At 39.5% G+C, this 15,447-nt stretch overlaps 1 protein-coding gene across 2 annotated transcripts in view; it reads right to left on the bottom strand.

Annotated features, from left to right (window-relative positions):
- Positions 1 to 15,447, bottom strand: part of si:ch211-127i16.2 (probable flavin-containing monoamine oxidase A) — a 58,317-nt gene that overhangs the window by 26,478 nt on the left and 16,392 nt on the right. Inside the window, exon 8 of one of the 2 annotated variants that reach the window (XM_067484923.1) lies at positions 10,010 to 10,110. The exons of the other annotated variant lie outside the window; for it this stretch is intronic. Coding sequence (XP_067341024.1) covers positions 10,010 to 10,110 — 101 coding nt within the window. The remainder of the gene's footprint in view (positions 1 to 10,009; positions 10,111 to 15,447) is intronic. 2 annotated transcript variants of the gene reach the window in all.

The following is a 15,447-nucleotide window of genomic DNA, read 5'->3' as shown; positions in this document are numbered from 1 at the left end:
ACCTAGAAAGGTAATACAAATGTCTCATAAAATATTAAGCATGTGGTTTCCTTGCACACAACGTGTGTAGCCTGCTAGCCAGCAACCTCACTGCCTCATGTAATAATAAGTAACTCTAATGTGCCCGCAACAAGGGCTTTTGGCCATTATAGACAGTTTTGAGTGTGAATAAGATAACACTTGACTGGCATTTTTTATTTATGTATATTCACTTACTGTGACTTACTTAGATGGCACAATAGTGAGAAATTATAACACTTCAGTCATCATCAACCCTTGATTGATAATCAGCGGGTGTGCAGAACTCTATAAAAGCTGGTCTGAAGCATTCAGATGTGTGTTAACACAATGCCCAGAGGGAAAGACAAATGCTGTCTCTGCACACCAATTTGGTAAGGCTTACTGTATTAAACTATTTAGAGTTTTACCGTTTTGCAGTGATTTTTTTTTCACAAGTGGAAAGCATTCAAGGCAGTTAGCAATCTTCCCAGGAGATTGCTACAAACCTCGCTGAAAATTTTAAGTGTTAAAGTCCATGACAACACAATGAGAAGACGACTGAACAAGTGCGGTTTGTTTGGAAGGGCTGCCAGGAGGAAAACCTCTGTTGTCTAAAAAGAACATGAAAGCATGACGGAGGTTTACAAAACTGCAACTGAATAAACCACAAGACTTCTGGAACAATGTCCTATTGAAAGATGAGACCAAAGTGAAGTTTTTGCCTTAATGCCCAGCCCCATGTTAGGTAAAAACACACACAGCATTTCAGCAGAAACACCTCAAGCACAGTGGTGGAGGAGTAATGGCGTGGGCTTGTTTTGCAGCCACAGAACCTGGGCACCTCGCAGTCATTGAGTCGACAATGAACTCCTCTGTATACCAAAGTTTTCCAGAGGCAAATGTGAGACCATCTGTCCAACAGCTAAAGCTTGGTCAAAATGGGGTCACGGAATAGAACAATGGTCTGAACCACACTAGTAAATCCACATAAGAATAGCTGAACTTTTCTGAACATTTTCACATTCTCTAAGAAATTACCACATAGATGTCCAATCACTTGTAGGTAATTCTGTTAGAGTTAAATAATATATAAAAAGGTGAAATATGATTATTGCAATGTGTACAGAAAAAGGCAGTTTAAAGTGTTTTTATTTATTTTTTGTTTGATAGCTGGGTATTTAAAGGAGACCAGTCTGTGATGGGAACAGTTGTCAATGGGATTGTCAAGATTAGAGATGGTTTGCATCTCATACAGAACCTAGAGATTATATGAACGCAGAGAATCTGATTCAACACATCGTTTTGAGCTCTCGGTTAATTTTGTTTTCTTAATTTTTTTTAAGAGATTATTTCTGGCTACCAGGTGAAGCCGTGGAAGTCGAATGAACGATGTGTGGATTCCACTTTATTCAGTCTCTCGCTGCAGCGAAGCCAAAGCTGGCAGCCAACAGTCTGCAGATATCAAGCTGGCTTGTTGTCAACACAAACGGTGCAGCTGAATAAGTGAGAAGACTTTTACTTTCTGCCTTGTCTGTGCTTAAAGTAATCATTAAAGTAGGTGATACAGCAGGACCCCTGAGTATCACACTTGACTTGTCGTGCCTTTGATTGACACACCTCACTCCAATTTTGGATTTGGGATCACATAGGATAATTTTCCTTTGTAAATAAATGTCTTATTTAATTGGATTCCCTTTAATTCAAATCTGAATAAAATCTAGTAGGGCTGTAACAATTTTTTATTTATTTATTTTGTCAAATCCTATAGATGTAGGCATTGAAAGTGTCGGTCTCTGCTGCCTGAGTTTGTCACTCTTGGATGCCATGTGATGACATGATACGCTTTGTAGGTGGCGCTCAGCTTACACTTCAGAGTTACAGCACCTGGTGCATGTGCAAATCATAGTCCCTACCACAACGTAACGTCCCAGTATTATACACTATACCTGTATTTGTACACCAACAAGGTACTGGAGTAGTAGATATATTCAGGAATAATCAAGAGGCATGAGAACAGCAAACTTTTCCCAAACACAAAGTTTTAAGGAACCAAAATATGTTGTAGTTAATCTGACTTTATAAAGCCAACACACAGATAATTACTGTTCAGAGCCTCTTACAATAAAAGAAAAAATAGGCTTATATGTGGTGTTGTATGACTGTTTATGTGATCAATCTAACGTCCAGTTTAAATCATGTGCGTCATTTTTAATATCTGGGAATTACTAGAGCTTGTTGGTGTTTTTTAATCATCAGACTGGTTGGAGTGACAATGAAGGACAAAGGCGAAATTAAATTGATAACGCAAATTGTTTTACTCTCATTATATTCATCCTAAAAAAGAACAATTGAAAACAGAATATAAACTGCACCTGTAATAGTTTACTGGTACAATAGATGAATAATATGACTGTGTGGTTACAGAAACAGGAGGAGCGAGAATAAAATGTATTTGTTCATGAAGACAGATTTTAGCAGACTGGGTGGAATCACAGTTACAGTAGTTTCTGTATTTGTGTTTGTTTTTTAAAGGACAGAGGAGGTTTAACAGCAACAACAATAACTCTGAGAGTGTTTCATTTATATTTTCGAACTGTTCAACCCTGGTGATTTTGCTGTGTACAAGAGAACAGACTGATCGTCTCCTCAGCCGCAAACGGGAGCTGCTGTAACAAACACGTGAGGTGGTGGGTTCCAGTTAACACAATGCTTATTGTCTCTTTCGAGTAGAAACTGAGTCAATCTGCTTCTTGTCCAAATTTTAAATGGATTTTCACTTTTAGTAACTCTCCTGTATAGTCGCGAGTTTGCGACACAACCACAAAGCAGCGCAGAAGATTTATGGAAAAAGTAAAACAGTAGTAGAACCAAGTTGATGTTTGCAGAGCTTTGGGGGTTTTCATTCATATTTAAAAGAAGTTGTCATTTAGGCGTCTCATGTGTGAGACCATCTTCATGGTTACCCGCCAAGTTTGTTTGGGGGAATTCGCCATGAAACAAAGCATAAACACTGACACACCACGTCAGAGCTCATGATCCAAACAGAACAGCTGGAACTTCATTATTTAGCCCGTTATTATTAAATATGTCTGATACTGAGACAGGACACGACTTTTAAAGCCATTAAATTCGTGTTCACGTCCATCTCAGCTGGAAAAGGAGGTGAAAATTGAGAGGTGGGGCCTCCCCCTCCTCTCCTGTGTGAGGAGAGGAGAAGTTTATTAACCAGAGCTCATTCTGTAAAACGGCTATAGATTAGGTTTCGGGATTTTTCATGATTAGATTAGTTTAAAATAAACTGTTCTAAACACCACTGAACTACATGTTGGACACAGTAGCCTATGAGGAGATGATAATAATAAATTATTCCCAACTCCCAGACTGATGGAGACAACAGGAGTAAGAAAAGAAGCTTCAGATTCATAAACTGTGCCAATTGTGAATTTTTAAAACTTTGACACACTTTACGTTTGTTTCAGTTTAATACAAACCTGATCGGACTTTAATTTAAAAATGAGCAGACATCAATCCATGGTGATTATGTCTCTTTTTTTGCCTCTCTGTGCCATTAAAGCACTTTACCGGCTCACCAAACACACTACCTTCATGACGGAACGCCACTAGTAGGGTACTGTGGACACACAAAAACCATGACGCCTTTAATGGCTACATCTGTATTTGTGCAATAAGAATATTTGACTGGTCATTTTGTTTCTATATTGAATATCTGGCAATCAGAAAATCCACTCATGAGAGTCAGTGATGATTCTTTCACATATGAAGTCTGGAAAGTGTCCAGAGAATCAGGCCTGGACATTCCCTGAATTTGTTGTTTCACACATAAGAAACACATAAGAGGAAACTTAAGAAAGCTTCATTTCAGTTAAGTGTTCACGATGACAGAAAAAGATATTGACATTGCAGTCACCTCATAGAAATGTCATCAATATGGCCATTTGCTCACTTCAAATGCTGTGTCCAGGAGCAGGTTCATACACATCATCTGGACATTGTACTAGAGAACTCACAGGTTAAAGTCCAGATTTTCAGATTCATAAGGCCTATCCTTTTTGTTATATTTTAAGGATTATAAACTACGTTTAACCTAAATGAATGAATAAATGTCATGTTGAACTTCCGTTAAGAATGAAAATATATATTTTTTTTTAATGTGGATCGAGAAATGTGGCTCTCCCTTTAAGCTCTCACCTCCTGTCACATTCTGCAGTGAGCTGCACTGTCACCCTCTCACACTTGCCAGTGGCATCTCTTCATATCAATACACAGAGTGGCAAACAACAAAGTATTAATGTCCTGTGACAGGAACTCTTTCAGAGTAACCATGGGCCTGAAAACTGAAACGATATCCTCTGTGATACCCCACTGAGCTGTTGTTAGAGCTAGCCTAGTTTGCCAACCACTCATCCTCAGGTCTAAGCATCTCTCATCACTTAGCCACGTTTTTTCACATGGATTTTTAAAGGAAGGCTGCTAACTTCCACTGCTAGAGAATACAAAAACATAATTAGGATTTCCCTTAGGGTATTTCAAATTCTTTATTTGAGAGATTGTTGTCCCAGTACATTTTTGTTAGTGTGTATCGGATTTAGCTTGACAGAATAAAGAAAAAAAAAATCTTACTCAACAAATGTGTCTTGAAAGATGATTCTATTCATTAACTTCAGTGGCACGCGCTACATTTTAGGTCATTTATGCAAACTATGTATGTTCACAAACTTTAAGCACCACAGTACATGTATCATGCTTTCGCTATTTTGCATTTTGTGAGGAAAATTTGTCATTATTAGTCAATTTTATTTAATAAATTAGTAAATTTTATGAGGTAATGTTTCTACATTACAGCCTACAGTATATTGTGCACTGCAATGTTAATGTGTATTATAAAGAAAATCACATCAGTGTTTTAAGATTAAAGTTAACTTTGTTGACCCTACAGCAGGGTAATTCACTTGTTAAGCAGCTCACAGTGGCGGAGTACAGTGCAAAAAGCAGTTTTTCAAAAATTGAAAAGTGGAATATACCGTGTGTGTGCAAAAGCACTTATAACTACAAGGCAACAAAATAATACAATAATTAACAATCTGTGGTACCGCTTTTTCCCAGGACAGAGCTGACCCTCCTTAACAGCTTGTTCTGTCTCTTCCTGTCCCAGTCAGTGCTGCCTGCACCCCAGCAGACAACAATGTAGTGCATAGCTGAAGATACCACAGTCATAGAATGACTGATGGTCCATTACTGTGATGTCCAGTACACTGACATTACTGACCACCTTACAGGTGGTACTTACATCAGTTATCCTGTACAAGGTGACTGATGTACAATGCTGCCTTGTTGTACAGGGCGTCAGTGTTGTGAGAGCAGTCCAGTTTATGGTTGAGGGCTACACCCAGGTGCTTAAAACTGTCCATTATCTCAATGTCCAAGGCCTGGATGTTCACCTGTGTTTGAGGTAACATCCTTTTCCAGAGGTCTATCACAATCTCCTTTGTCTTACTGATGGCCTGTTGGTGAGGTAGTCAATTGTCCATGCTGCCAGTTGGCTGTCCACTCCCAGCCCCTCCAGCTTCCCTCATAGACGTGCAAGGTGAATAGTGTTTAAAGCGCTTGAATAACGTGGCTCCCACAGTGGTTCCAGCAGTCTACAGGTGGGTCAGCATCTGGTGCAGCAGGTAGATGAGAGCATCATCCACTCTGATGTTTGGCCTGTAGGCAAAATGCAGGGGGTCTATCGCTGTGCTTACCACAGAGTGAAGATGGCTAAGTATGACTCTCTCCAAGGTCTTCACTATGTCAAGGCAACAGGTTTGTGGTGGTTTGCATCTTTTGCGTATGCAGTCTTTGAAACTGGAACCACACAGGAGGTCTTCCACAGAACCGGGAACTTCATCAGATCGAGGCTCAGGTTGTAACTGTATGTGACCACCTCACAGAGCTGATCAGCACAGTCCCTTGGCAGTCTGAGGCTGATGTCGTCTGGTCCTGCATCTTTCCTGATTTTCAGCTGTCTCAGTTCTCTACTGATCACCTGGTCAGATGTTAGGGAGAGTTGGTTGTTGAGGTGTGCGAAGATGGGGGAGGGAGGGTGGCAGGGGAAGTGGGGTTGGAATCAAATATATTGACAAACAGTTCATTGGCCAAGCATTGGTCTACTTCAGCTGTCATTCGGTCTCTGCTCTGTCCATGACCAGCAATGGTCTTCAGGCCTTTCCACACATCCCGTGCATTTTTCTGTTCCCATCGCTCCTCTAGCTTCTTCTTGTAGATGTCCATGGCCTACATGATCTTTTACTTGAGTTCCTTTTGAACTCTCTTCTGCTCCTCTCTGTCCCCTGAGAAGAAAGCCTTGTTCACTAGGGCTTTAAACTCAGGGGTTACCCAGGGTTTGTTATTGGAGAAACACCGTACCCTCACAATGTTTTCCACACAGAAGTTAATATAGTCTGTGGTGCAGCGGATCAGGCTTTTTTATGTCATCACCATGAGAGCTGCTCAGTGTCTCCCACTCTGTGATGTGGAAACTGTCTCTAAGTCTCTCACTGGCCTCATCAGTCCACACTTTCACAGACTTCTTCTGTGCAGGCTCTCTTCTTACCCTGGGTGTCTATTCAGGGAGCAAATGTACCAGCATGTGATAAGAGCTGCCATGTGGGGGGAGGGGGACAGAGGTGTGTGAGTCTTTGACATTAGCATACAGCAAGTCCAGCGTCTTGTTCGCCCTGGTATGGCACTTCACTGGGTGAAAATGGGGAGAGTGGAAGAGTGCGAGGTGTGATTAAAGTCCCCACTGATCAGAAGGAAGGTCTGCATGCGAGTCACCGCTGCAAGCAGTAGTTCACACGTGGCTGCTGCATCGGCAGAGAGAGGGGGATGTACGTATTAAACACCATGACGTGCGAGAACGCCCTCGGGATGGAAAAAGGTCTTATACGGAAGGAGAGTAACTCAATGTCCTTAGTGCAGAGTTGTTCCTTAATATAGATGTGCACTGGGTTGCACCATCTCTCATTAATAAACACAGCCAGTCCCCCTTCTTTCTTCTTACTGCACGCTTTCAATCACCTGTCCGCCCGCGCAAGTTTAAATTCCTCCAGGGAAACCACAGAGTCCAGTGTCACTTCAGTCAGCCATGTCTCAGAAAAACACATGAGGCTGCACTCTCTTCCATCCAGCTCTGCGGCCTCTACTTTTCCTTTGTAGTTCTTTGCATGAATTACCTTGAGTCTGGTGGCACCATAATCTAATTCATTCCTCCACAGTTTCATAAAAACTGAAAAATATTCTTTGACTTCTCAAAATAACATAAAAGATGATGTTTCAGCCAAGCATCTCTTCCAGTCAGTCCGCCAGCTTGTTTGCAAACTTCACATATCTCCAAAGAGCATAAATAATATGGATCTTATGGACCTAAACTACAGCCTGCAAGTAGCACTTGCTTAAGTATTATCAGCATTTTACTAGTTTTAGCTAGCACTACTGTTTGTTGTTTCTGGTTTAGGTGTCAAACAGCAGGTCAGATCACCTTTTACTAACATTAATTCAAAGGCATGGAAAAAAGGGTTGTTGTAGTAACTGGAACATTGTTGGAATAAGTTTAGGTAGACAACTGTGTGTTTTAATTATAAGGTACAAAAAGCCCAACATGTTGCAACACAACAACCCTTTTTTGCACAGGTTACTTGCTGAACTTGGTTCTTGAAGTACCAGAATCTGCCGATGTTGATTCTTTTACTTCAGCTAGGCTGCATAAAATGTGGCGATAATTCAGTTATTGCATGCAGTGCCCTGGTAAGTTACGCAACACTGGGGAGCCTTGTCACAGTTAAGTGAAGCGTCAGACGGACAGACAGATGCCCAGGCTGAGGCTGTCTCTATGGGCTTGGGTCCTGAGAAGGACAAGACAGTTTCTCTGGGCAAAGTCTTTCCCAACTGTAGATCAAATAATCTGATGGAGGAATCCAGACTCAACTATTAAAACTGAAAATGCTAAGTCCTTAGGTGTGCACAAGTAAGGCAAGTAATGGTTGAACTTAAAAGGCCTTTAATAACTATTAGCTAACATTAAGAATACACGCCAACACGTGGTACACAAATGACCCACAAACAAATGTCCTTCACTTACTTTAGGGAGTAGTCGAAAAAAAAGAAAATATCAATTTGACTTGGGGGACCTCAGGTCATCAGGCTTTGACTTCCGACATTGTCAGTTTCTCCTCAAGCACGAAGTTATAATGCTATAAAGGCTCAACATCCATAACACATCAACCTGTATTTTACATGTCAATTTTTTTCAACAATTGAGTACTGCCTCATGAGTACTGTAATTTTGTTACAAATGGTTTGATTCATTGTAATAGTTCTGTTCAGTTCAAAAGATGATTCTGGTTACTTTTATAAGCACATAAATTGCATTGTGCTTTTCTACCTTTATGGAGAAAGAACTTTATATTTTGCCTCACATTTGTTCATTCACAAACTCAATACAGTAGAGCTGACATGCAAGGTGCTAGCCTATTCCACTGAGACCCACTTGGGGTCCAGTGTCATGCAGCAATCAAACTGTCAGCCCTGTGAACAGTGTACAATGTGCTGTACTTCCTGATGAGGAATAAGTAAATGGCTGATTTCTTTTCAGTGTTATAGATCAATACTGATCCAGCCACATACTGTAGGCCTTGACCAGCCCTGATGCTGTTTTCTAGGATCAGCTTGTGACGTCTGAACTCAACTGAACTAAACCGAAGGTACAGAGAATGGACCTCATTGAATGTCTGAGTACTGAACTTAAACTTGATTGTAGACCTCAGCATTGTTTTTAACATTCTAGTTTATCTATATAATGATGGTCCTCATGCTAGCAGTTCACCCATCAGCATTGCAAAAGTCCCTTGTAAATATTGTTTACAATATTGTTTTGATCAGTGATAAAAATTGTGTATCGTAAAATATTGTGTGAGTGATTTTAGGTACAGTGTTTGCCATCTGTCAATAAATAGATGAAGTCAGGAATTGTGGAAAAAGAGTGGTAAGACAGTGATACAGGAATCAAACAGTGGATGCTGTGTTTATCTGGAATGCACCCCAACCATGCAGTTCATTTTCCCTTGTTTTGATCAGTGATTAATCTTTTCTGAGTTTCAGTGTAAAAGTTGTGTATTTTTCTCCCAACCTCATGTTTTACACTATGAAGAAACACAGTATTCACAACAGTTAGAGAAAGTATGTAAAACATTTAGATAAATTTGAAGAGAGGAAAAGTATCAAATAAATCATAGCATAAATCAGTGATCAGTGTTCATATGTTTCAGAATAAATTAATATTAGCAGGACACCAAGGCACAGATCTAATAAATGTTTGCATGAGCACGAATGATTTCGTGCTCATTGCAGTAGACAGACTTAATCTACTAACAATGTGCACTAGCATTTTCTTAATTAATTGTGTGGGTGGAAAGTGCAAAAGAGATGATTAAATAAATCAAGTTTTACATGCTGGAATCTCTTGTATAGGGAATCTACAAAGAACAGGATTTTGGTTTTCTGTTTTATAAAATAGGTAAACAAATACATGTGAAAATAATTTTTCTCTATGTTTCTGCTGCATCACAGTGAGCACTGGATGTGCCCTGCAGATATTTCTAGTTGTGAATGTATTTCTAGTTGTTTTACTTGTGTGGATTATTCAAATCAAGGGACCTAGTTCACCAAATTTGTGGCAAATCACAGCTTGCATGGGAAAACAATTTTCTCTTCCACTATTCTTCCCAGAATATAGTTTGTACAAAGTTTAGTTTAGCAACATACGGGTTTGTGAGTTGTGATGCTCACATGAACACAAAACAACCTACTTCCTAAACTAAACAAATTTTTAAAAAATATACAGTAAATGACATATAGAACAATATTCGTTAGACTGATTCGTTTACAGTTGTATGAGTATTGAATCTTCACATCATTAATTATGTTCAGTTGTGTTTTCTCTTTTACTCACTGTCTGGTAGGTTATGATGAATTTTATCATATGACCCACAGGCATGTTCTGGGTGAGGAATTCTCTCTGGCTCGGCAGGGCTGGCTCGTAGTGGATCTTAGCTGTTGGGAAAACGACAATACGCCATGAACCCCAAAAACTGCATGCTTTGGTTAATTCCTTTTAGCCCCCTTCTCTGGGTTCACCTGCTGTAGTTATTAATATGAAACATTTTAGATGCTTTCATTCCTGAACACATAGCTAATGCAGACTTTTGTTGACTACCTCGAGAGGTAGCATTAGCCAATGAGGTAAGATTTGCAGACCCCTGCATGCTCACTCAATGGGTGGACAGAGTTACAGACTGTGGAATGGCCAGACATTCATCTCTATACGATAGAGAAACCAACTATGTTGTCTTGCTGTGGTGCTGGATGTGACAAAGGACATAATAACAATATAGGCACTAAACAGGGACTATTAGAGATGGTTAAAAAGAGGGAAATAAAAAAAATATGTCAAGACTTGTTGCACACTTGAGCAAGTTTTATCTCCAATCACTGGCCAGTATTAATGGCCTTGGAAAGAAGTACCTATGACTTAATACTGCTCTGGCTATTGGTGCACTCCACAGTACTTACTGTAAAAGTGTAAAAGCTCCATCTCACTTGTGTGATATCAGTCAAGTGGCTTCATCAGTACTGTTAGGTAGTGCATGTTATGCATGCAGAGAAGCTAGGGTGTCTGTGCTTGCTCTGGCAAGTGAAGCGACATCTGGCTAAAAGCCAGGCTTTTAACAAATGAACCAGTGGAAGATGTGAAACATTATTTAGAAACTGTCAAGAGCCTGTCAGCAAGCTCAAAATAATGCCCTTAATGCAAAACAAAATTGATGAGCTCGCAGCAGTAAAATTGAAAAACAGTGACATGATAAGTGGCTCCAAACTAATTTGACATGGTCACTTAGACGTTCAAATGACAACACTGTACACATGACATAAGACCTGTCAAGTGGTGTCATATCCATAATGCTACTTGTTTTGACACTAAAGCCTACAGAGTTGATAGCAGGAAATGTCTTCTACCTCATTATTTGTCAGGCAGATGTTAAATTGTCGATGGCTAAGTGAGACGTATTCTGGCGTCTTAGGCTTTACAGCGACACCACAGTCATAAGCAGGTTGAACAGGATGGCAGTTTATAATAACTAAGATTAAGCGTACATGTGAGCGTACAGTTTAAATCCCATCTTTAACATTCCAGGTGTTTGCTCATATACTTTTAAAATACACCTCCACAAGCATTTAAAAAAGAACACGAGACTATAAATGGGAAACCTATGACTTTGTCTGATGTTGGTGACAGTTGAACAAAGCAGAAGTTCACAAAATTTAAGCTTATTATCCTGATGAGGTCAATTATGTACATTTACAGTTTACCCATATTAACCACTTTAGTTCATTATAAAATTTCTCGACACTACCCTGTTTCCTGAAAATTGTGCTACAGCTACCCTGCATCCCACATACTTTTTGTAAAAAACATAATTGCAGCTGCATTACACTTTCTATAACTTTACTTTCTATAACATTGGTATGTAGGTTTTAGGCCAACGCGAACATGTCATCGCACTGCATTAGATATTGACAGTTCCTAAGGTGTCAAATTGATGTTGAAGTTGAAACTCGCATCTTCCTGTTTTCCTGGACTATAAATCACTGGGATTTTTCCCTTGGCTTTTGAATTATTGCTAATAATTAGTTGTCTGTCAATCAAAAGTTTACAATACACATTTAGTTCAACAACATAACCTTCACAGATGAACATCTCTTTTGTGATTGTTGAAGGTTATATGCAGTCGTCAGGAGTAAAACATTTTGGTAGGCTATAAGTAAACTACACCCCAATCGCATGACTTCAGCATCACTGCTGCTAAACTTCCAGATTGTGATTGGATTTAATACAAATACCCCTTCTACAAACTCCTTTCTTTCTATATTAACCTGATATAGCAAGTTAAGATGAGTTATAAACTGAATAAAGAGTTAAAGACAGATTAGTGAGTTGATGAGATTTTTAGCATGTGGTCCCATTGTGGTCACTTGGAGGCAACTGGGTATTTACTGATAAATATCAAGTCAATTTACCTGAATGCCACCTCACAAATAAATACTGCACTAAATACTGCACATATCAGTGAAACATTACCAGAAAGCATATTTAATTTCTACCAAAATATTTAATCTTGCAACACAATATCCAGGATTTTGTTCAAGATTTATTCAGACTACGGCATTATTAAACTTTTGTATGGTAATATTTGGACTCTTACTGTACTTGGTTAACATTAGAGAAAGTTTCTAGTCTTGCTCAATAGACAATAAATGGTCACTTAAGACACATCATATTAATTTACAATTAGAAAAACAAACTTTTTCTCTTAGGCTTAACCACAGTATTTTTTGTTGCCTAACTACAGATAGAGCAGCCTAAAACTACTGCGTGATTTATGCAGGAGTCCTGTCAGATGGGGGACGTATCCCATACGGATTCTTTAGTAAAAGTCAACATCCCGTGATGACATAAAGACCTCAGACCCACCTTGTTAGCGCTACTAAACCACTTTCTCAAAATCAAATGGTAATGCATTTATTCATCCGCCAGGTGCAGATGAGTTTATTTCATTTTTTAAAATGAAATAAACTCAGTTTCCAGTGGAATTTAAACTGGTCAAAAATTCTCTGCATGCACAGGAGGAGGACTGCTCCTGTATGATGGGTCAAAAATGATTCATTTTACCTCTTAGCACCCCCCAACATTGATAGTTCTGACTGAAAGTGCTGAACTTAGAAATGGGGGAGGGCTGCTGGTGGCAACCATGACCTATTGTTCTACTCATCTTTGCTAGTTCCTGGAGGAACACAACCTTACAGGAAATTTTAGCCATTGTTTCCAGATTTTGTGGGATATTTTAAATGAAAATAGAGTAAAGTTGGATGAAAAAAAATACATACAGTATAAAAATGGAGAGAGACCACCACCCCCCAACAGTACGTTCTGGAGCAAGTTTCAGCCTGTGAAAGCCTTTATAACAAACAGTAATATTAAGTTAAAAATAAAATGTATTTCAAGGGTTTCTGCTCTTAAATTATGTGAATGATAACTGTATGGGGTGGTGACATCTTTAAAGTTCCAACAACTGTGATAATTTGGTGTGAACAAGTAAAATGTGCTCTGTCTACATTAGTGACACCTACAGGTCAAGCACGGTTTTATGGAAATGTGTTTTTGTGAGCAAAGCACCACCCTATGGAGCTACCTTATATTGGCATGAATGGGGCTTAAATGGGGGCGGTTACTTTGAAATGTATGAACCCCCTATCTGGCAACAGGAGAAGGGGGAGCTGCTGATAAAAAGCTGAGAACTGCATAACATTCGGGTGACTCCTCCCTTATAGGCAGCTCAGGGCAGCAGTTCTGACTCTTATAGGGGTCTCCAGTGTGACCATCACATGCTTTGAACAGCCACCATCCACCTCATCCACTTCCTAGGGATTCACTTTCACTTAATAAATGTAAAATAAAAGTAGGGCTTCATTTATTCAGACGATACATTACAATAACGTAATCCAACCCTTTCATTACATTCACTACAAAATGTAATTGCGTTTGGTTGCATTGGAATGAGATTTTTTTGGAGGACAGGTTTGCTCAACAGCTACTGATTAATTCTATTGATTTTTGTGATCCTGACCATGCCCTGAGGACAATCAGAACATTTGACATTTCTCACCAACTACTGGATGTGTTGCCCTGCATTAAGGCCGCAATAAACATTTAGAAAGGTGAAAGCATGGCATTACACATTTTTTATAACATTTTATAACATTAATTAATGGGTACTATACTGACGTGCCAAGTCTCATCTTTGGTTTGAGTAGTTTGGATGAATACAGACAAAACGTGAGATATAGCCATTTAAACGCACAGTGCCCAATCTTTTGAGGCTTAAACGTCCTCATACATGGCTGAAGTCACATAGACATAAGCACACACTGTGTATCCTCTGTGGTGATGTTCTGCCAGACCTTTATTACAGCCACTTTCTTGTGAGCTCTCTCTGTCTTTAATCGGGGCACCAGCAAGTAGAATGTAGCTCAGTCTGAGACCAGTTGATTAACACAGGCAGTCAAGAAAAGTCCACTTCTTCACCCTGAAAAGGTCTTGATGCAAACAGAATGCTCCTCTCTAGCTCTGCAATCAAGTCATAACAGAGGCACCACCATCCTTGGCATATGAAGTGCTTTTCTGTCATTTGTATGGTTTGAAAGCTTGAATTGTATTTCATTAGTCCATAGAAGCCAGTTATTCCAGTTCTTTGCTGGGCTTTCTTAGTATATTTTTAGGAACTGCAATGTGGCATCTCTTGTTTTCAAGGCTTTTCAGTTTTTTGTAACTTGTGTTGCACATTCGCAAATGGAGCATATTTTATTTACCAGCCAAAAAAATGAATTCCTTTTTTGCGCACATATTTGTTTCAGTTTGTTTTTTCACTAAGATGATATTGATCAGAGTATAATGCATGCATCAAATTCATATCAGTCTATCCATTATCTTAACCAGTTAACCTGTTCAGGCTCATGGGGGCTGGAGCCTGTGATGGCTATCATTGGGCAAGAGGTCACCAGTTCATCTCAGGGCTAACACAGAAAGACAACCATAACGCTCACACTCACACCTACAGGCAATTTAGAGTCGGCAATGCATGTCTCTAGACTGTGGGTGGAAACCGGAGTACCTGGAGGAAACCACGCAAGCAAGGGGAGAACATACAAGCTGCATACAGAAAAGCTGCAGCAGGCAAGTAGATTCCCACAGAGGACCTTCTATCTTTGAGGCGGCAGCTCTAACCAATCCTCCACTGTGCTGCCTTTAAATTAATATGTTTGTTAAAGTTTAAAAGTCACAATACGTAAGACATCTTATCTCAATCTTCTACAATTAGTATTTCTAAAACATGAATGACCTACACTCCGGTAAGGTCCCCTTAATGCCTTACACAGATGACCTACATTAATCGACTACCACTGACTGTGCCCTTCTTGCAGACAGAGGTAAAACCTCGGTTTTATTTTTAATGCAAAACCCAAGCACAAGGACAAATGGTAGGTCTGCTAATGTCGAGAAGAGAGGAAATATTCATCCCAACTTCCATGCTGACAGCACAAAGATGGTTTCAATCAGTTGTGTTGAACACTGATTGTTGATTGACAGTTCATTACAGCTTACTGTGTGTGTGTGTGTGTGTGTCCAAAACAGACAGAGGCAGAAGCCCTGTACTATACATCAGAACCTATTTAAATACTCAGGATACAGGCACTTGCATCCATTTTGGATCATAATTTTATTTAAAACCGTAAGGACAATCATTGATTTCTATCAGTGTGGTGAATTTGAGC

The sequence above is a fragment of the Channa argus genome, chromosome 18 (assembly GCF_033026475.1).
Source record: "Channa argus isolate prfri chromosome 18, Channa argus male v1.0, whole genome shotgun sequence".
NCBI lineage: Eukaryota > Metazoa > Chordata > Actinopteri > Anabantiformes > Channidae > Channa > Channa argus.
This window is presented reverse-complemented; position numbering and strand designations above follow the sequence as displayed.